At 50.5% G+C, this 20484-nt stretch overlaps 1 protein-coding gene across 16 annotated transcripts in view; it reads left to right on the top strand.

Annotated features, from left to right (window-relative positions):
- Positions 1–14467: 14467 nt before the first annotated feature.
- Positions 14468–20484, top strand: part of ACTN1 (actinin alpha 1) — a gene marked incomplete at its 5' end in the record, with an annotated part of 97792 nt that continues 91775 nt past the window's right edge. For 14 of the 16 annotated variants that reach the window (XM_079700742.1, XM_079700741.1, XM_079700740.1 and 11 more), the window contains one exon: positions 14468–14572. In XM_079700742.1, coding sequence (XP_079556868.1) covers positions 14468–14572 — 105 coding nt within the window. Of the gene's footprint in view, positions 14573–15483; positions 15586–20484 lie in introns of those variants that run through there. The other 2 variants (XM_079700738.1, XM_079700748.1) reach the window with 2 other exon arrangements.

Raw genomic sequence — 20484 nt, 5'->3', positions numbered from 1 at the left:
CAAAGCACCGAGCTGATCTACCTGTGCTATGCGGCTGCTTCCCACTAGCTATCTACCTTACGTTTGGTAGTGTATATATGTCCATGCCTCTCTCTCGCTTTGTCACAGCTTACCCTTCCCTCTCCCCATATCCTTAAGTCCATTCTCAAGTAGGTCTGTGTCTTTATTCCTGTTTTACTCTTAAGTTCTTCATGACATTTTTTTTTCTTAAATTCCATATATATGTGTTAGCATACGGTATTTGTCTTTCTCTTTCTGACTTACTTCACTCTGTATGACAGACTCTAGGTCTATCCACCTCATTACAGGGAGTTGGACAAATCGATATTTATGGGGGAGTTAAACACACACACTGGCCTTCCCTGATTCTGCAGTCACTTCTTTTTTTTTTTTTTTTTTTTGCGGTATGCGGGCCTCTCACTGTTGTGGCCTCTCCCGTTGCGGAGCACAGGCTCCGGACGCGCAGGCTCAGCGGCCATGGCTCACGGGCCCAGCCGCTCCGCAGCATGTGGGATCCTCCCGGACCAGGGCACGAACCCGTGTCCCCTGCATCGGCAGGCGGACTCTCAACCACTGCGCCACCAGGGAAGCCCAGTCACTTCTTTTTTTAAACACTTGAAAATATCTCAGAACCCACATTATTCCTTTGGTTGTCAAGCCACACCATTGTTTGTAGAGAAGGCTGTATTTGCTGGAGACCCTGTCTCTCTAATCTCCATTTCTTTCCCTACCACTTTGCACGTTCCTTTCTCACTCCAGATCATCTCCTTCTGCCTGCAGGTCTATTTCCAAAATAATTCAAGGAAAGGTGTTTGACTGGCTCACACATTTTGACCTGCTGTGGTTCCCAAAATATTTTGGAGAGAGCTAGGGGTAAGTTAGCTTCTCCTTGGCCATAGGCTGGGTAGTTTTGGTGTGACGGCAAATGTATTCTGACTTTCAGATGGTAGAAAGAAAGGAAAGGAGGAAGAACAAAGGAAAGGAAAGAAAATAAGAAAGACACCAATAACAATGCCCAACAGCTAAGTTTATATGAACGTAACCATAATAATTCTCTAAGGACAGCTTGTACTTTACCTTGGGCCAACCAGGAGCAGGGGGCACCAACAACCACAGTGAGCCATATACCAGGTTTAAGATTATATTTACCCAGGTTCTTTTCCCATCCTAAGTATTTGAAAACACTTCAACACATTCACTGTTAATAATTCTTCCTTCTGAGCATCTAGAGAAACAGGTCAGTGAAGGGACTTACTCAATATGATGGAGCAGGTGGGAGACAGGAAGATCTTTGAGGCCTGGACAGTGTCCCTTATGAGGCTTCTCCTCCAGGCTGAAACCTGGGAACACGGTCTTAAGCTGGAGCCAAAATAGAGTTAGAGAGAATGTGGGGGAGGGCTTCCCAGAAGGCAGAGCCTGGAAGAGGGACTTGAAGAAAAGGCTAGTGGGAGGCTGCCAGGCAGGCCAGGAGGTCATGATTCCCAGAGTCCTCCAGCCCTCTGGTTGAAAAACCACTTCACTGCGAATTATTACCCCGGCTCTTGTTTGTGTCTGTATAATAGCCATAACAATGGATGCCACAAAGGTCAACCCTGGGGTTCTTGTTGCGCTAATGCATTTAGTAAGGGTTGGGTTTGGAGATGAGTTGATGAAGTTGCTGTTGATCCAAACACGGTTTGGCTAGCCAAGGCGGTGTGAAGCCTGTGAGAAACTCCAGATGGAATTCATGTCCTCTGGGGACCCAGGCAAGGATGGCAGCTAAAATTTAACTTGAACACATTCAAGGTAAGACACATGGGATGAAAGCTCATCTCAGATTCTTACATGAGATGGAGGACTCTGAGTGGAGTGCCGAGAAGCTGGGGTGACCCACAGGGAGTGGGCACTCACTCAGTCCAGACCAGAGGCCCACCTTGGTCACCAGAGCAAGCAGGGTGCCAGTTGTAGAGGAGCCCTGGGCCCTGGCCTCCTGAGGAGCTGCTGGACCCCACAAGGGTCTGGGCTGCCCCTTTCTGTGTGGGATCATCTCAAATCCCACTTGGCATTACTTGGTGGTATCTTAGCACTTCCCCTTCATGTGACATTAGAAAAGGAGGCCCAAAGGGGTGGAAAGACCGACCCAAAGTCACCCAGTTGGATGGAAGCTGAACCAGTACCAGAAGCCGACCCTTGGCTTCCAGTTGGATTATTTCCACTTTTCTTGTCTGTGGGCCCCCGACCCCTCCAACCCCCATTCAACCAGAGGCAGGTAAACAGAAGCCCCCCAGCCCCCAGCTGGAGATGGTGGGGGATGGGCTCCTGGGGGCCGCCCGGTTCTCATTTGCTCCTTCACCCCAGTTGTGCCTTCCAATGAGTGCACACCAAGCACTTGCTACGCCTCATGCACCATTCATGTAAGGGCAGGATACCTAGAGTCAGACCTTGACCATTTAATTCCTCTGAGGCTTGATTTCCTCATCTGGAAAATGGACAACATTAATCCCTGTGTCTAACACATGCGGTGAAATGCTCTATGAAGGGTGACTATACAAGACTGGGGGTGCAGACCCCCAGGTAGTTCATGGTCCTCAGGGGAGCCAAATTCACCTATAACTATACTCAGCGTATATGAACATGGTGGTTTAGGAGCAAAGGAAGGAATAACTAACTAACTAACTATCTAGGATGCACCAATATTTGTCCTGCCACTTACCAGCTGGATGACCATAAACACATTTCTCATCCTCTCTGGAGGAACCTGAATCTTCTTATTTGTAAAACGGGATAACAGAAATAGCACATACATGCAGGGTTATGGATTTAAGAATTGAACATAACAAATATGAAGCACCTGACACTCAATAGACATCAATATAGTAGTATCATCATTTTTGAGGGTGAAGTCAGAGAAATCTTCACAGGAGAGGTGACATTTGAGTTGAGTTTGAGAGATGAGCAGAGATCTACGGGGAGAAGTTTGAACAGCATGGACGAAGGCATGGACACATGGAAATATGGCTTATTCAGAGGAGAGCAAGCAGCTTGGAGATTCTGAAGCAGGGAGTTTGTGGGAGAGTGGGAGTGAGGACACAGGGACCAGGCCATGGTGGGATTTGCACCTGATGTGAAGAATTTTGGACTTCTGGACAATGAGGGCCATTGGAGGTTTTTGAGCTTAGGTAGGACAGGATCAAGTTGGCATTTATAAGATAAGGTTTGTTGTCATTTTCTTGGCTACTGTTTTTTTTTTTTTTTTTTTTTTTTTTGTGGTACGTGGGCCTCTCACTGTTGTGGCCTTTCCCGTTGCGGAGCACAGGCTCCGGATGCACAGGCCCAGCGGCCATGGCTCATGGGCCCAGCCGCTCCGTGGCATGTGGGATCTTCCCGGACCGGGGCATGAAGCCGTGTCCCCTGCACCAGCAGGCGGACTCTCAACCACTGCGCCACCAGGGAAGCCCTTGGCTACTGTTTTTTTGTTTGTTTGTTTTACCACAAGCCACATTATAACACCACTAATACAATAGTACTAAACTCCTAAATATCTATCAATCAGAAGTCTATTGGTTGCAAGTGACAGAATACCAAACTCAAACTAGGTGTGGTGGTTTTAAAATATGTCCACAAATTCTTTGGTCTTCATCCCTTCAAGAGGTAGAGACTGATTCCCTCCCTTTGATTGTAGGCTGGACTTAGTAACTCACTTCTAACAAATAGAACAAGTGGAAGTGACAATGTGCACTTCAGAGTTGAGGTCATAAAAGGCCCCCCTCACTTGCTCTTTCGGATGACTCATTCTGGAGGAAGTCAGCTGCCATGTTGTAAGGACACTCAATCAGCCTACAGAGAGCTCAATGACCAGGAAATGAGGCCTTCTGCCAACAGCCACATGGGTGAACCATTATGAAAGCCCAGTCAGGACTTCAGGGTCCTTGCGAACATCCAGACTGAAATCCAGTGAGAGACACTGAGCCAGGATCATTCAGCTTACACCACTCCCAGACCTTGACCTACAGAAATAGTGAGATAATTAATGTTTGCTCTTTTCAGCCACTAAGTTTTGCAGTACTTTATTATGCATCAATAAATAAATAATCTGATATACTAGCTTAAGCAAATAAAAATAAAATAAAATAAATTTTAAAAATTAAAAAAAATAAAAAAGGAGAGAAACAGAACATGTCACCAGGTTTAGATGAACAAAAATCCTTTAAAAGGAAACATATTAAGAAATAAATGAAAACATGTGACTATAGATGCAAAAAAACCCTGTAATTTTTCCATGGGTAAAAGTGCATAAAGTCTTTAAGAGAATCTTACTGAATTTATCTGCCATATCCTACAGTGTTCTGGTTTTATTCTCAAATATTAAAATGAATAACACACCAACTTTAAAAAATTAGTACATTGACGCACATAACTGAGAATTCCAGAAGTGGTACAACTTCATGCAGGGACTCAAAAGATGTCACCAGGACTCAGTTTTTCTTCCCCTCTTAGAACTGTCTTCCTCTGCCCTGGCTTTTTCCCTTAGATTCCATGTGGTAGCTCCTGAAAGCTCCAGGCTCCTATCATCCTTACTGCTGGGATCTCCAGGGGAAGAGACTGTGTGCCTCTCTCTCTCCCAGGCGTGCCAGCAAGAGTCTTATTGTGTGTCTTTCATTCTGATTGGGTCCCGTGCGCAGTCCTAAACCAATCGTTGTGCTTGATTGGCCAGGCCCATCATTGCCCAGCCCTGGTGTTTAGGGGTGGGGTCAACTCTACCTGCAGCGCAGGGACCAGGGTAGGGGAAGTGCCTCCCTAGAGGAAAATCAAGGTACATTTGCCAGAAGAGGAAATGGTTTCTGGACAGTGAAACAATGAATATCTATTATACCCACATTTGCCCTGTACTTTTCCATATGTGTCTCACATGCATGATTCCACACTAGTCTCCCGGCTGTTCCTCAAATGCTTTTCCTTCTTCATGTCACTTAGGTCTTAAATGTTCCCTACTCAATGAAACCTTCCCCAAATACCCCATTTAAAAAAGTAATCTCCCTTTACTTCTCTTCTGTGATATTGTGATTTATAATAATAAACATATATTTTCTCTTTGTCCTGTTTCTGGCACAGAGCTCCTAAAACCCTCAAAATTTCCTAAGTGGTAAGAGCAATAAAGATGTCTTGAGGGCTTCCCTGGTGGCGCAGTGGTTGAGAGTCCGCCTGCCGATGCAGGGGACACGGGTTCGTGCCCTGGTCCGGGAAGATCCCACATGCCGCGGAGTGGCTGGGCCTGTGAGCCATGGCCCCTGAGCCTGCGCGTCCGGAGCCTGTGCTCCGCAACGGGAGAGGCCACAGTGAGAGGCCCGCGTACCACAAAAAAAAAAAAAAAAAAAAAAGAAAAGATGTCTTGAAATTCATGACAAACCCCTTTCAACCACATCAGAGTTTATGTTAATGAGCTGACTTTTGGAAAGCACCTAAGGATGGGGGCTGGTTGCCAGGGGAACCGACTGTGTTATTGGAGAGTTGGAACTTTCAGCCCCACTCCTGAGACCTCCAGGGAAATGAGAGCAATTGGAGGTTGAATCAATCACCAGTGGCCAATGATTTAATCAATCATGATTATGTAATGAAGCCTCCATAAAAACCCAACAAGGACAGGGTTGGGGTTGGAGGGTGTTTCCAGAGAGTTTCTGGGTTGGTGAACACACGGTGATTTTGGGAGATGGTGTGCCCAGAGAGGACATAAAAACTCCACCCCGGGACTTGCCTGGTGGTCCAGTGGTTAAGAATCTGCCTTCCAATACAGGGAGTGCGCGTTCAATCCCTGGTCAGGAAACTAAGATCCCACATGCCACACAGCACAGCCAAAAAACCAAAACCAAAAACAAAACTCCACACCTTGCCCTATGCACCTCTTCCATCTGGTTCTTCCTGAATTATATCCTTTTATAATAAACTGGTAATCTAGTAAGTAAAATGTTTCTCTGAGTTCTCTGAGCCACTCTAGCAAAGTAATCAAACCCAGGGAGGCGGACGTGAGAACCTCAGACTCTATAGCTGGTGGGTCAGAAGCACAGGTGGCAACCCTGACTGTCGACTGGCATTTGAAGTCCCACAGGACTGAGCCTTGACCTGTGAGATCTGACACTGTCTCCAGGTAGATGGTGTCAGAATTGAGTTAAATTATGTGTAGGACACCCAGCTGGTGGTGAAGAATTGCGTGGTATTGTTGGAAAACCCACACCCTCTATTCCCCTTCCCTGCTCAGTTTTTTCCTGAATACTATCATATTATTTTCCTCATTTATCTTACTCTCAGTCTCTCCCATTGGAATGTGATTCCATAGGGCAGGGATTTTTGTCTGTTCTGGTCTCTGCTATACCCTCTGTGTCTAGAACTGTATCTGGCCCAGAGTAGGTACTCAATACGTAATGGTTGGATAAATGAATGATTTTTCACAGCCATCCTGGGAAGTAGGTGGGATGAAGGTGATTCTCCTTCTGTTAGAGGTAAGGACATTGAAACCTGAGAGAAGGCTCCTGTTGGCAAAAGATTAAAAAGAATTTTAAAAACTTTAATTGTGGAGTGCTAATGAGAAAACAGCAGAGGAGAACTCAGTGCATGACAGTGTGTTCCTACCAGATGAAGGTTAAATGATGCCCTGATGTGGTGGTTCAAATAGAGAAAGTAATAGGAGAATTGAGTCATCGCCTGGCACGTGGTGATACAGGTATCCTGAATGCGAAAGAAGCACCTGCTCTACCACAGTCAGAACTTACATCATGCTGGGAGTTGTAGTTTAATTTCAGCAAATAACAACAGTCACATTTAAATTAATATGGCTTGTTTGAGTGTTACTGGTTTTATAGTTTCTGTTAAATACAATTTGTAAGCTTGTTTTGATTTTATCTCAATCGTCAACCTTACGAGGTTTGTGCCTAGGACTTCCCTGGTGGTCCAGTGGTTAAGACTCTGCGCTTCCACTGCCCGGGCACAAGTTCCATCCCTGGTTGGGGAAGTTCTACATGCGGTGTGATGTGGCCAAAAAGAAAAGAGCTTGTGCCTAGTTTTATGTTTGTGCACATTTAAGGAACATTAAAACAAAAATTAAGTAACTGTGAAAATTTGTATACTTTATAAAGGAATTGACTACTCCAGATTGAGAAACACTGTTTCCAAAGGCTCAAACCCTCTTGTCATTGGACATCTGAAGGAGGAGCCTAAGGAGGATATTCTTAGAACAGAGCTCAGAGCTTAAAGACCAGGCGGTGAGTCCAGCTCTCTCAATTTGCAGGTGAATAAACTGAGGAGCTCATGTCTTCTGATACCCTCACCCCCTCCTGTGCCCAGTTAAGGACACCTGCTCCCAAAAAGCTATCCCTTTATTTCCATGGAGTGACCTTAGAAGGTCTCTAGGGTTGAGCTTCTGTGGAAGACCAGTGGGACCCAGTTGCTAAGAGGGGGAAGCTGGGGTTGATCAGACTCCCATGGAACTCACTCCCTTGCCACCTCCCAAGGCGGTGGAGGTTGGGGTATACTACTCACCAGGAATTTCCCAGCTGTGATTTGGGTGTTTTGCTCCAGTATTTCCTGGGAACTAGAGATAGCTGGGGGAGAGCTCCCCCCTCTCCTTGGAGGGCTCAGGTTGGGCAGCCACCAGGCACGACTATCTCCTGCTCACAGAGCTGACCTCAGGGTGGCTATCTGAGGGGGAGATTTCTGAGGCTTCTGCTTGGATTGACCCCTGGACTTTGGGGGAGAGATATATGCAGAAAAGATGGAAAAGAGGGTACCAGACAGGCCAGATGTTCCATCACCTGAGGTCTAAGACCTGAGAGCTGGGCAGAGCATGAGAACCAAAGAAAGTTTTCTGCCTGCTCCAGGCCAGTCTTTTAGTAAAGATTCTGCAAGAGGGACACTGTTGATTGTCTTCTTTCCTCCCCTGATGGCCCTGTGGTGGGAGGGGCAGGAACTGGTACCGGTGGCTGAGGACTTAGGCCTGAGGTCTGAGAGCTGCTGGCTGGGGTGCAGGAGGATGATGGCCTAGTCACTTTCTCCAGCACTGGTTTCTTGGGAGGTCAGGGGACTGGTGAAATGCTTACATGGACTATGGCAGAGGACTGGCTTCCCAGAGCCTCCCACAGGTTGATGGGGGAAAAGGAGGCACAGAGATGGCATTTGACTCAGGCCATTTTTCTTTCAGCAAAGATTGAATTGGAGCACCTTTTGTGTGTTAGGCCCTGTAGTAGGCTATGTGGGGGCCAGTAGAGGGGTAAGACTGCATAGGAACAGTGGGAGATGAAATGTGGGCAAAGGACTACAATAAAGCAAAAAATGCTATCTCAGTTACAAATGGTGTCCTGTGGGAGCTCAGGGGAAAGCGAGTTAATGAATTAGATTGCTACTGGGACTGGAAAAAATGGAGGCCTCTGACCTTCTGAGCTAGAAACCCAAGAAACCATAGTGATTTCCCCTCTTCTTCTAGCCTTCTACAAATACAGCCATATTCTTAGCTCTTAGGAAGAGCCCATAAGGAGCCTTAGGCTGTAAGGTCAGAGGTTCAGAGGTCAGAGGTCAGAAGGAAACCCCCAGATCTCTGGGCTTTTAGTTTCCAGAATCTTGCAGATCCTACATGTCTGTGTTTCCCCACAGGGCCTTGTGTGGTCAGTTACTCATGGCAGGGTAAGAAGAAGGGCCTGAGGAGCACTGGAGTGGCTGTGGCACTCTGCATTGTTTATGTCCCTGCATATGTCAATCCAGTTCATTTTTACCCTCAGACTGTGCCGTCGGTAACTATCTGTTGGATGGATGAATTCTAGGGGAGGAAGCCCATGGTTTGGTCCCAGCTAGACCTGGAGGTTTAGGAGGCCCAGGGCTCTTCTTTGAGTCTCCTAGTATTCTGCCTGGCACAAAGCAGGTGCTTGGTAAGTACTCCCAGAACTCACAGACATCATAATTCCTCCCTCTTTCTAAGGGAAGTTGGGTCATCTATTCCAGAGGTAGGTTCTTTCAGCAGCAAAGCACTTCTGGCTTTCTGGGTGATTCATCACCAGCTGGATTGGGGCTGCCTGCAGTGCTGGTAATGGACTGGGCTAGCGTCCCAGAGCCTGCTGCTGTTGAGCCGGGAGTTCCATTCCTTGAGCAGCTCCAGAGAAAGCCCCAGCTGGTGGAAAGGACCTGAGTATTCGCTTCCCGGCCATTGACTTGAGCAGACACCTTCAGTCTCGATTCACACCCATTGGCCTGTAGAATGGCAAGACCTCTGCCCACAATCTTGGTTCCTTTGTCATCGCATCCAGAGAAATCCAAAGGATGGATGGAAAAGGGGCCAGAAAGGCTGAGCCTCGGGGAAGAAAGGAGTCAGGGTGGTTCCCCAGATGAACCCTCTCATTTTCCTTTATGATCTTATCTTACTTGGGCTGCCCATGTGACCCTGGGGATTTTTTTTTTTTTGGGGAGCTGTTTTTCTTAACCTTCTTTTATTGAAAAGTCATAATGGACCTGCTCCAATGGAAACCAAAACGGCTCCCATCAGGGGCCAAACAGCCTCCCCAGACAATCATTCATGGAATATTTACTACGCATCTATTACCTATCTTAAGAGAGACAGGACCACGTCTTTCTTGTTTGCTCTTGTATCTTTACTCTCCAGCCCAGTGCTGTGCATAGAGCAGTTGCTTGATAAATATTTGTTGAATGAATGAATGAGTGAATTAAATTTGGGGAAATTAATAAAATATGCATGTCATCATCTATCTCAAACAGCTAAAAAAATCAATTGTTATTATCAATGACAGTTATTGATTCAAATGGTCAATAATCATATGAACAGATTAAACCCATAAGAAGAGACCACTACTCACCCATCTTCATGGCTAAAATTAAAAAAAAAATTTTTTTTTCTTTTTGATAACACCAAGTGGTGGGAGAATGTGGAGCAACTGAAATTCTCACATCCTGCTGCTTGGAGAGTAAATTGTTACAGCCAGTTTGAAAAACTGGCAATATCCACTAAAATGAAACATATATCTACTCTATGATGCAACAACTCCCTTCCTAGGTATATATATACCCAAGAGAAACTAATGCATATGTTCATCAAAAACACACATAAAAATATAAAACTGTTCATAGCAGCTTTATTCATAGTTTCAAATTGGAAACAATGCAAATGCATTGACAGGAGAGTAGATAAATTACTTAGCACATGCTTATGCAATGGAATACTACACAGGAGGGAAAAATAGAAAACGAAAAACAAAGAAAAAATCAACTACTGATACAAACCACAACATAAACAAATCTCACAGACATTAAACTGAGTGAAAAACCAAAGTGTGCATACTGTATGAGTCTAAAACCAACTTTTCAGGCCTTACTTTCCCGGCTTCTCTGCCATATCCGATGTTGCTGATGCCCCTCACTTTGAAGCTTCACTCTGGATTTTTATGACACCATGTTGTCCTGCGCTCCTGCCGACCACTTCCTCTCTTTCCAGGGGTCCTTGTTCTTTACACTTCCTTTCTAAGTCCTGATTCTCTGGGTTCTGCTGGGCGCTCTTCTCAGCAGAAGAAGAGCTCTCATGGTGTCCATACTATCTGTAGTCAGATGACTTTCAGACACTGTTTCCCCTCAGGTCAGGGCTGTGCCATCACCTGCTTGCTGGACAGCTGACTCTGGACATTCTCAGAGCACTTCCAGTTCAGGGGTTCAAACTTAATCCATGATTCTGCTCCCAAACCTAAAATTCTTTATCTCAATTGATTGTACTTCCACCATTCACCAGATCCTCTAAACTAGAAATCTATGGCTAAAACGCTGGTTCTTAGCCTTGGTATGGCTGATATTTTGGGCTGGATCATTCTTTGTTGTAGGGAGACTGTCCTGTCCACTGTGGGATGTTTAGCAGTATCCCTGGCCTTTATCCACTGGATGCTAATAGTAACCCACCAATTATGATAACCAAAAATGTCTCCAGGGCTTCCCTGGTGGCGCAGTGGTTAAGAGTCCGCCTGCCGATGCAGGGGACACGGGTTCGCGCCCTGGTCCGGGAGGATCCCACATGCCCCGGAGCGGCTGGGCCCGTGAGCCATGGCCGCTGAGCCTGCGCATCCGGAGCCTGTGCTCGGCCACGGGAGAGGCCACAAGAGTGAGAGGCCCGCGTACCGCAAAAAAAAAAAAAAAAATGTCTCCAGACATTGCCAAATATCGTGTGTGTGTGTGTGTGTGTGCGCGCGCGCGCACGCAACTATCCCAGGGCTGAGAACCACTGGGTTAAAGGCATGGTTTTAGGAGTCACATATAACTTTGGACTAGGTAGCTACCTCTCTGAGCATTAGTCAGTTTTCTCTGTAAGATGGAGACATTCTCACATCACAGGTGGAGCTTAAATAATATAGGTAAAGTGCATGGTCTGTCCCATATCAAACATTTGTTGAGGGAATTCCCTGGCAGTCCAGGGGTTAGGACTCTGCGTTTTCACTGCTGACGGTGCAGGTTCAATCTCTGGTCGGGGAACTAAGATCCTGCAAGCCGCGTGGCCAAACAAAACATAACAAAAACAAACAAAGAAAAAACCAACCAACCAAACAAAAACATTTGTTGAGAGCAGCAAAGACTCCTCTCTCTCTCCTGCTTCACTCTCTCCTGCTCACATCCAAGATCCTAGGCCTCTCAGTTTTATCAAGTATTTCTTGTCTATCCACTCTTCTCCATTCGCGAAATACTCAGTGTTTATGTCCCTCCCAACCAAATTCATACGTTGAAATCCTAACCCCCAATATTATGGTATGAGGAGGATGATTTGGTCATGAGGGCGGACCCCTCATGAGTGGGATTAGTGCCCTTATAAAAGAGACCATAGGGAGCTCCCTGCCCCTTCCACCATGTGAGGCACAGTGAGAAGATGGCTGGTTTTAAACCAGGAAGCATGCTCTCCCCAGACACCAAATCTGATCATGGACTTTCTCCAGCCTCCAAAACTGGGAGAGGTAAATGTTCTTGTTTAAACCATGTGATCTACAGTATTCTGTTATAGCAGCCCAAATGGGCTAAGACACCATTCCTATTTGGATTATTGCAATTTCTTTGCAACTGGTTGTCACAGCTTCCAGCCAGCCTTGTTCCCCTCAGGGCCACACTTCACAAGGCACAGGAGGCCTTCATGTTCTGGCTGCTGCCCACCTCTCCAGCCCCACCTCTTGCCCCTCCTTGCCTTGAGTTTCTAGTCTAGCCATGGTGAAATGCTAGGCATGCCTTTTATACCATGGTTTCCTGCCCCCATGTATTAGCTCACACTGTTACTTCTGCCTGGAATAACCTCCCACTCTCTTCTTTGTCTGGCTGACTCTTGTTCCTTAAGGCTCACTTGAATTTTACCTCCTCCAAAAGGTGACACCTGGAGCCTCCTTTCCTATGCTGGGCTCAAAGCTTGTCCTCCGTGCCCCACTCTGTACCCCCTGGCCGGGGAACTATCTATCTCCTTGCAGTATATTTTTGTTTCTGTGTCTGTCTCTGCAGGGCTGCATGCGGGCAGGGAGTGTGTCTTTTTCATCTCTAGATACATAACATCCAGCACATCCCCTGACACACGGATGGTACTCAGCAAATATTTGAGTGAATGAATGGATACGGCGCCATCATTACCCTCTATGTCAGGTTTAGAGCCATAGTTTAGAAGTGGATATAAAATAGTCCACAAATCTGCTGTCTCCGTGGTTCTGAAGCACTGCTTCCTCAGCCAGGGACTTGTGGCAGGCACAGTGCTGACCAGTGACACTTGGCATAAACGTGCGAGATTGACTAATGATGCAGGGAGCGACAGCACCACCCATATCTGCACTAACCCATATCTGCTTACAACAACATCAGCTGGCTCTCCTGGGAGTCACAGGCAGTTTCTTCACCTTTTCCATCTGTGGCCTTTCAGGTATCCTAATTCACGGCCCTTTCTAACTTCTTCACTCACCTCTGGACTGACACACTTGCATTTCTGCAGTAGACCCAGTCATCCCTCAGGGGAACAAATATAGATGAAGCACTGCTCTGTGCATAAGCTATTGGAGGCCTTCTTGCTACTGTTCCTCAGTCCAGGACCCCTCAGAGGTGCCCACCAGGGTGTGAGGCCTGCCTCTTCTTGGTGTCTGTCACTGCTGGAGCCCACTGGGTAGACCTCCCTCTTACTAGGCCTGAGGAAGGAAGCCCAGGCAGGCACCAAGAAGTTAAAGGTGTTTCGTCAATCTTGCCCTCCTTCCTTCTCCAATAACAATATGGCTTTGTTTGTCAGGCACACGATTACAGGGTTGGCCTGTGGAGTCCTGAGAACCTGATAAACCCTTTTTAAGCTCAGCTCTTTGAACCTCAGTTTCTCCATCGGTCAGGGGTGTGTGTTGGAGGGACGTGGCGTAGGTAGATCACTCGGAATTATCGGGATGCTGCCCAGGTGTATATGAGGGTAGCTCGAGCCCTGCCAGCCCGCGGGGACTCGCAGGGGATTCCGGGAAGCTGAGCGACATAGCCCCTGAGCCCAAGGGCGGGCGGCAAAGGACCCCGCGGCGAGGCGGGAAAGCTGTGTGGCCTCTGAGCGCAGTTGGCTGGCAAGAAACCTGGCTCCGGGAGGGCAGGGGTCTGCGGGGTCGCGCAGGGCGGGGCGGGGCGGCAGAATCAGGAAATTCCCAGGAAATTCCTTTCCATTCCGGCACTTCCCGCCCCCCTTCCTTGGGTGCCGACCTCTCCGGACCCTGGGAAAGAGAAAATGGAATGCTTTTCGGGTTTCCTAGCGTCTGTCCTCCAGCTCCTGACACTCTGGGGTTTGGAGCGCGCGCGGGAGCGCAGGACGCCGGCGCGCCGGAGTTCGGGGCCTTCGTGTCGGCGGGGAGCGTGTCCAATCCCCCGGCGGCTCCTGGGGCTCCCGAGCGCGCGCCCGCTCGGTCCCCGAGCTCGGGGAGGCGTCCCCCGGCTTCGGTCCCGTTCAGCTTAAGCTGGTGTCACATGAGCCGCGGGGGAGTGGGAACCCGGGGAGTGGGCGGGGGCGTGCGCGCCCGGAGGGGGCCGCCCAGTCCACCTATATGCGCCGCGGCCCGGCTGACGGATGCCAGGAATTCCCAATGAGAGGCGATGGGGGGAAGTTTGGGCAACTCGGTCTGGCCAATGGAGAACCTCGGGAGGGCTCTGCCCCTTCCCCTCGCCCCCGCCCGCCTCTGCTCCCGCAGCGCCAGTGTGTCCGCCTGGCTCAGTGTGCGTGGAGATTAGGTCTGAGCGGCCGCCTGAGGCAGGCAGTCAGCGAGCTTGACCCGCCGCCGCCGCCGTCGCCCCCACTAGCAGCCGCCTTCGCGAGCAGCGCCGCGGCGGAACCGGGCGCAGGGGAGCTAGCCCGGCCCCGCCAGCCCAGCCCAGCTCAGCCCATCCCTGACTCCTTCCCCACGCCGGGGCAGCAAGCCGCAGCAGCCGCCGCCGGGAGAGAAGGTGGAGGAAGAAATCCAGCCCCTAGCACGCGCTCACCATCATGGACCATTATGATTCCCAGCAAACCAATGACTACATGCAGCCCGAGGAGGACTGGGATCGAGACCTGCTCCTGGACCCAGCCTGGGAGAAGCAGCAGAGAAAGGTCAGCAACCGCCCCAGCCCACCGCAGCCCTCCGCCCCGGGCCACTCCGCCCGCAGGGCTCTGGGCTCCCGGCTGCGAACCGGTTCCAGGCGCGCACGAGCGGGGGCGGGGGATGCGCGGCCTCAGCGAGGAGGGGTGTTGGGTTACAGGCGCGGGGCGGAAGGGGGAGCGCCCGGGTCCCAGAGCCCGCGAACGCCGAGGCCAAGCGCGGGGAGGTGGGGCCGCCGGCGGGCAGGTCGCCTTGGGGCGGGCTATCCAGGCCACCCGGCTATACAATCGCACCAGCCCCGGGAGGGCAAGGCGCAGGGGCGGTGCTCGGGAGGCTGGGGCTGAGTCCCCGGCTCGGTGGCTGTTAGCTCCGGATCGATTTTCCCTTCCCTTCCCCGCCCCTTGACCGCCTTTCCGTATGGCGTGCGGTGGCAGCGCGCTTCCTGGGTCGCCTTGGTACCTGGAGGGGACATGGTTCACGGATCCTCCCAGCCCCTGCCCGCAGGCCGAGGGGGAAGCGGGCGCCGGCGGGATTGGCAGCCTCCTCTGGGTCTGCCTGGAGGTGGACCTGCCAGAATGGGGTTGTTGGGGCCGAGAGAACCCGGGGGCAAACACGAGCTCCCCAGTGGGCCCTGGCGGGGGCGGGGTCAGGACGGCAAACCGTTTTATTGCTTAACTCAGCGGTTGGTAGCTGCGAGCAGAGATGGGCTTGCGTCTGCGTCCTGCCTCTCCGACCCCCGCTCATTGCCGGGAGATCGCGAATTTGGGCAACTTGATCTGAGTCGAGGGGCTCTAGGGCAAGGCATTGTCTCCGGGGATATTTGGGGTCAGTCACTGGGGCTCCATGCTTAGCCAGCGAGGCGCGTCCCAGGCGCCGCGTGCAAGGGCGCGCTCCGCCACCGGAGCTGGGCTCGGAGCTGGCGATGGGACCCGGGCACAGTGGCCGGTGGCAGGAAGAGTTCACAACCCACTCTTGTTGGGGGGGTGAGGGCGCCCCAACCCTGTCCCTGCTTCCTGCCTGCGCGGTGAGCTCTTGCCCCAGGCGGCCACGTACCCTGAACACCCCCCTCCCCCTCCCCCGCTCCCATCCGGTCCCTCCTTACCCCCCAACCCCCCACCTCCACCCCTCTGCTGATCTGGGAATGGGGGGGGACAGGATGGCGCGTCCCTCTGGATAGTGCGGTTAGGGCTGGGCTTGAGGGAGAAAGCTCATGTCCAAAAATGGTAACATTCATTCCCTTTCTTAAACTTAAAAGGGGGGGGGAGTTTAGGGAGCCGACTGAAGTTTTTTTTCAGCCAAAGGCATCCTGTATTAGCTCACTCAGGAATCCTAAGCCCTGAAACGGCGCCCTTTTACTCACTTCATCAGACAAGAAGAGGTAATTTAAAACACGCGCACAAAGGGCTTCCCGAAGCCGGGCGACCTGAGCTCCAGGGTCTTGGCTTCTCCTGGACCCAGCCTTCTGTGGCCGCATCCGAGGGTTCCCGGGCTTCGAGCTGACTTCTTTGCCATGTGGCAGTTGCTTAAACATCCCTCCCCCTCTTCCTGTCGGCCCCTCTGGGAGAGCTGGGGGAGAGGTGAGTCCTCCCTCACCCGGTTTATCTCCTGGGTCAGTTGGGCTGTTGGTGAAATTGAGAAGGGAGTGATTTGGAGATTCCTATGCGGGAAAGGGTGGGGCTCTCCCCCCGCCCCCACCAAGGTGCAGCTTTCTTGAGAATAGATTTTAAATTGGACGTGAGGGGTGGAATTAGGGATTAGGGTGTGGTGGATATCTTGGGATCTTCCATGGGCAGTAGAAGTGGAAAAATTCCTGTTTGCCTAACACCTACTGTGTGCCTGGTGGGGCAGGAGTGACAGGACTGCCCAAGAATTAGGAATTAGGTCCTTTTAAGGACTGTGGGACTAAGCACTGGGCACTGGACCTGCACGCAGTACTCATTATTATCAAATGAATGAATGAATATATTAAAAGTAGTTGAGGAGAAAAATTATGTAGTCTCTTTCTCTCCACACACACACACACACACCCCCGCACTCACACTCAAAAACCCTGACCTGGGTGGTAGTGGGTGTGCACCAGCCTTTTGGGCAGCCAGGTGGGAACAGGGTCACCTGGGAAACTTCGTTATCTAGGGACAAACTCAACAGTTCCAAGAGCTGGCATTGGCTGATGTGTGCCGGGCACTCTTCTAATCATATATACTGTTTCAGTTGTTACTGCCAACAGCTCTGTGAGCTGGGCACACGTGAGGATGAAGAAATAAGGGGCAGAGGGGGAAGTAACCAGCCCAGCGTCCTGACGGGTGCACGGTGGGGCTGGGATGCAACCGTGTTCTGGGCAGGCAGCTTCCCCTCACTTGTTCCTTGTTGGTGAGAGAGGCCGGAAAGCTGGGTCTGGCATCCAGCCCTGCAAAGATCTCGGACCAAGAAGAGCCAACACCTGCTTTGGTGGGGTTGATGGAGAGGGGTACACGGCACAAGCTCTGGGCCTGATTGGGAAAATCTGGTCCAAGGTTTGTTTTTTTCCTGCCATTAATTCTGTTACCTCTCAGTTTCTGCACATTTCCCCTAGTTCTCAGAGGGCTGGTGGGGCTATAAAGTGGTACAACAAGTGGAGGATCAGACTTAAAGTAACTTGGTGCTTTTGATACCCTCCCTGCTGACCATGGGAGGTGAGGGTTGAGTGGGACCAGATTTAACGAGTGGACAGAGGCCGACCATTCCAGATGCAGGCTGGAGAGTGAGTCTGGGGGTGAGGGCGGGGAGGAGGAAGACACAGTACCGTGGGACACAAAGGCCACTGGGTGGGAGGCTGCAGACCCTGTTTTTAGCCCTGGTACAATCAGTGCTATGTGTGAGACTTCGGGCAAGTCATTTCACTTCTCTGAGCTGTTATTAGAAACTTCAGCACATACTTTTGGAGCACCTACTCTGAGCCAGGCCCAGTTCCAGGTGCTGAGGGTAGAGCAGTGAAGTAGACAGGTGAGGTCCCTGCCCTTGTGGCCCTTCCATTCTGTTTCCTCCTCTGGCCGCGTGCCTGCCCTGCCCACCCCTCGGGGCTCTTAACAGGCATCAGATTAAATGACTTCTTGGGCAAACGGTAAGGCTGATGCAGATGCAGGTAGAAGTTCGTTCAGGCAGCAGGCATGACTCAAGAACCTGCCTCAGGTTGGCCACGGCTTGTCCCTTCAAAGAATGTTTCAGTGCAGAGTTCATCATGCTGGACTCCCTGCCTCCAGACACAAAATGCAGTGGATTGGGGAAGTTTACCGGCTTTCACAGTCTTTCTGATCTTGGAAGCTGAGCACCAAAGTCACCTTTTCTAGGGGCCCCAGGTCTGAATGCCCATTTTGGGGGGGCGACCATAGTCCCCACTTTATTCCCTCATGTGGATCTCACCCACGTCCTCGTGTGCACACGCGCACGCATGCCCGGGGTCAGGTGGGCTGGAGAGAGCATGGATTTTGAGTAGCATCCTGGCTTTACACTTCTAGGCTTGTGGTCCTGGGCAAGTTACTTAACCTCTCTCAGCCTCCAATTTCTTATTTATAAAAAGGAGCTAATACCCCCCTGCTGGGCTGACAGCAGAGAATATGTAAAATGGCAGCTTCTGCTGTTCAATTTTTTTTTTAAATTAATTTACTTTTATTTTTGGCTGCGTTGGTCTTTGTTGCTGCGTGCGGGCTTTCTCTAGTTGCGGCGAGCGGGGGCTACTCTTTGTTGCTGTGCGCGGGCTTCTCATTGCAGTGGATTCTCTTGTTGCGGAGCACAGGCTCTAGGTGCCTGGGCTTCAGTAGTTGTGGCTCGCGGGCTCTAGAGCGCAGGCTCAGTAGTTGTGGCTCACGGGCCCAGCCGCTCCGCGGCATGTGGGATCCTCCCAGACCAGGGCTCGAACCCGTGTCCCCTGCACCGGCAGGCAGATTCTCAACCACTGCGCCACCGGGAAGCCGGTGTTTGTTTTTTTGTTTTTTTTTTTTTAACATGTAGGACCTTAATTAATATTTGTTGAGCTGATGGAAGTTCAAACAGAGAGGCAGCCCTGGCAGGTGAAAGAAGGTGGTTGTTAATAGGCCCAGATGTTGATTCTGTACCCACGTCAAGCCAGGTTGTCAGGGGATGTGGCAGGAAGAGAGGCCACTTTGTTTACACTTGCTTCTGGACTGTGAGACCATCATCACAGGAGCTACCAAGGCCACCGATCAAGGTGGAGGACTGCAAAGAGGGGAGGGCCTGCTGTGGGTGGGTTTACCTGGGGAGGAGTGGGACGTCTGCTTACCCTGAAGGCAGGAGGTTAGGACTTCTAAAGCCAGAGTGATGCCTGGTGGAGATAAAGCCAAAGAGAGGAGAGAATTGGCCATCGTCTCCATCCTCATACCCCCAGTGTTCTTCACTCCTTCCTGCTTCACTCCGTGCCAGTGTCCATGGGAGCAGGGACCCAGCCTGTCTTGTGCTCTGCCTGGCAGAGAGTCAGGCCTGTTGTACATGGTCCAGAAATGATGCGAATAACTGGATAAATGGCATCATGCATGGCTCCCAACTCCCGGCCAGGGGGGTGGAGATTGGGATGAAATGCTTTACATTCCAGATAAAACACCCCATCCTGGGGCTGGACCCCGGCTCCAACCTCTACAGGTGGACATGCTCTGGGCACACTGGGTTCAAGTCTTGGCCCCTCCACTGACGAGTGGTGTGATCCTGGGTGAATCACTTACCTGCTCTGTGCCTCTTGATGCCAAGGGGGAAATGGGGATAATAATTGTTCCCACTTGAAATAGCTGCGTAGAGGTTTAAACCAAGTAATGTATGTAGGGAATTTAGCATAGCACCTAGCATATAGTGAGTACTCAATAAATGTTAACTATTTTGAGGAACCAGATTTGCTATGGTCTTTACCCATGATGCTCTGAGATAAGATGTAGTATATAAACCCATTTCAGAAGGAGACCGGGTTGACTAGAAGGGTGTGGGAGTTGTGTTGTCCTTGACCTTTGACCCCGAAGTCAGCTCTGGCTCATTCAGTGTCACCTGACCTCTCCAGTTGCTCAGTACCTTTACCTATAGAATGGTATAGAATCCCTTGCCTACCCTTTCCCTACTTCCCTGGGTATCCAGGATGAAGAGATGAATGCTGAAGTGCTTAAAAACTTTGTCAGCTGGTTGTAATACAGGTAAAATGACCTCAGAGAATGGATTTCCTCTAAAAGAGACAATTCTAGAATGTCTTCAGCCCCCTCTGATAATTAGCTGAGGCCACTCTTTGAGTCCGGCCCACACCCCCAGCTGCTTACCCAGCCCTGCTTTGCTCCAGGACCGGTTACAGCTGCTTCCTCTCTGAAACCTGTCCCACATGGGTGCGCTGAGCACAGGTGCCCCACTGGTTGGTGAAGTGATTGACAAAGCCCGAAAGAGAGATAGAAGAGATGGACGAGGCCTGGAGCATCAGGGCTGTGGGTGGAGGCTGCCACCTTCCCTGCCCTGGACAGATAGATGTGAGAGTGCCCGGAGCACAGGGCGAACCAGACTTTCCAGTTCTGAGGAATGTTGAGACGTTGAGGGCCTGCTGGTCACTCGAGATGGGCTTGTAGGATCCAGCGTTTTCAAAGGGAAAAGGAGGAAACTCATTTCCTGAAGTCTGACTTCTAGAGGAAGGCTGCCAAGGCTGTGCTCAATGGGATGGGGCTGGGAGAGGCCCTCACCGCTGGGACCTTCCTTGTGGGGCGATTCTGTGTGAGGAGGTCAAACCAAATGGGCGACCTCTCGTTTGGGATTTGTGGTTGGGATTTGGGCCTCCTTTTTCCAGCTTCTCGAGGAAGTCCTGAGGCTGGGCGCCTGGCCAGTGGCCACAAACCACAAACCTGGCTGGAGGACTTGTCACATGAGACCTGGTGCCTCCTGCCCTGCCAGGGTAGGGCAGCCTGAGACA

Source organism: Hyperoodon ampullatus (genome assembly GCF_949752795.1).
Source record: "Hyperoodon ampullatus genome assembly, chromosome: 3".
Lineage (NCBI taxonomy): Eukaryota > Metazoa > Chordata > Mammalia > Artiodactyla > Ziphiidae > Hyperoodon > Hyperoodon ampullatus.
The sequence above is the reverse complement of the archived record's forward strand: the minus strand, read 5'-3'. Positions and strand labels throughout refer to the sequence as shown.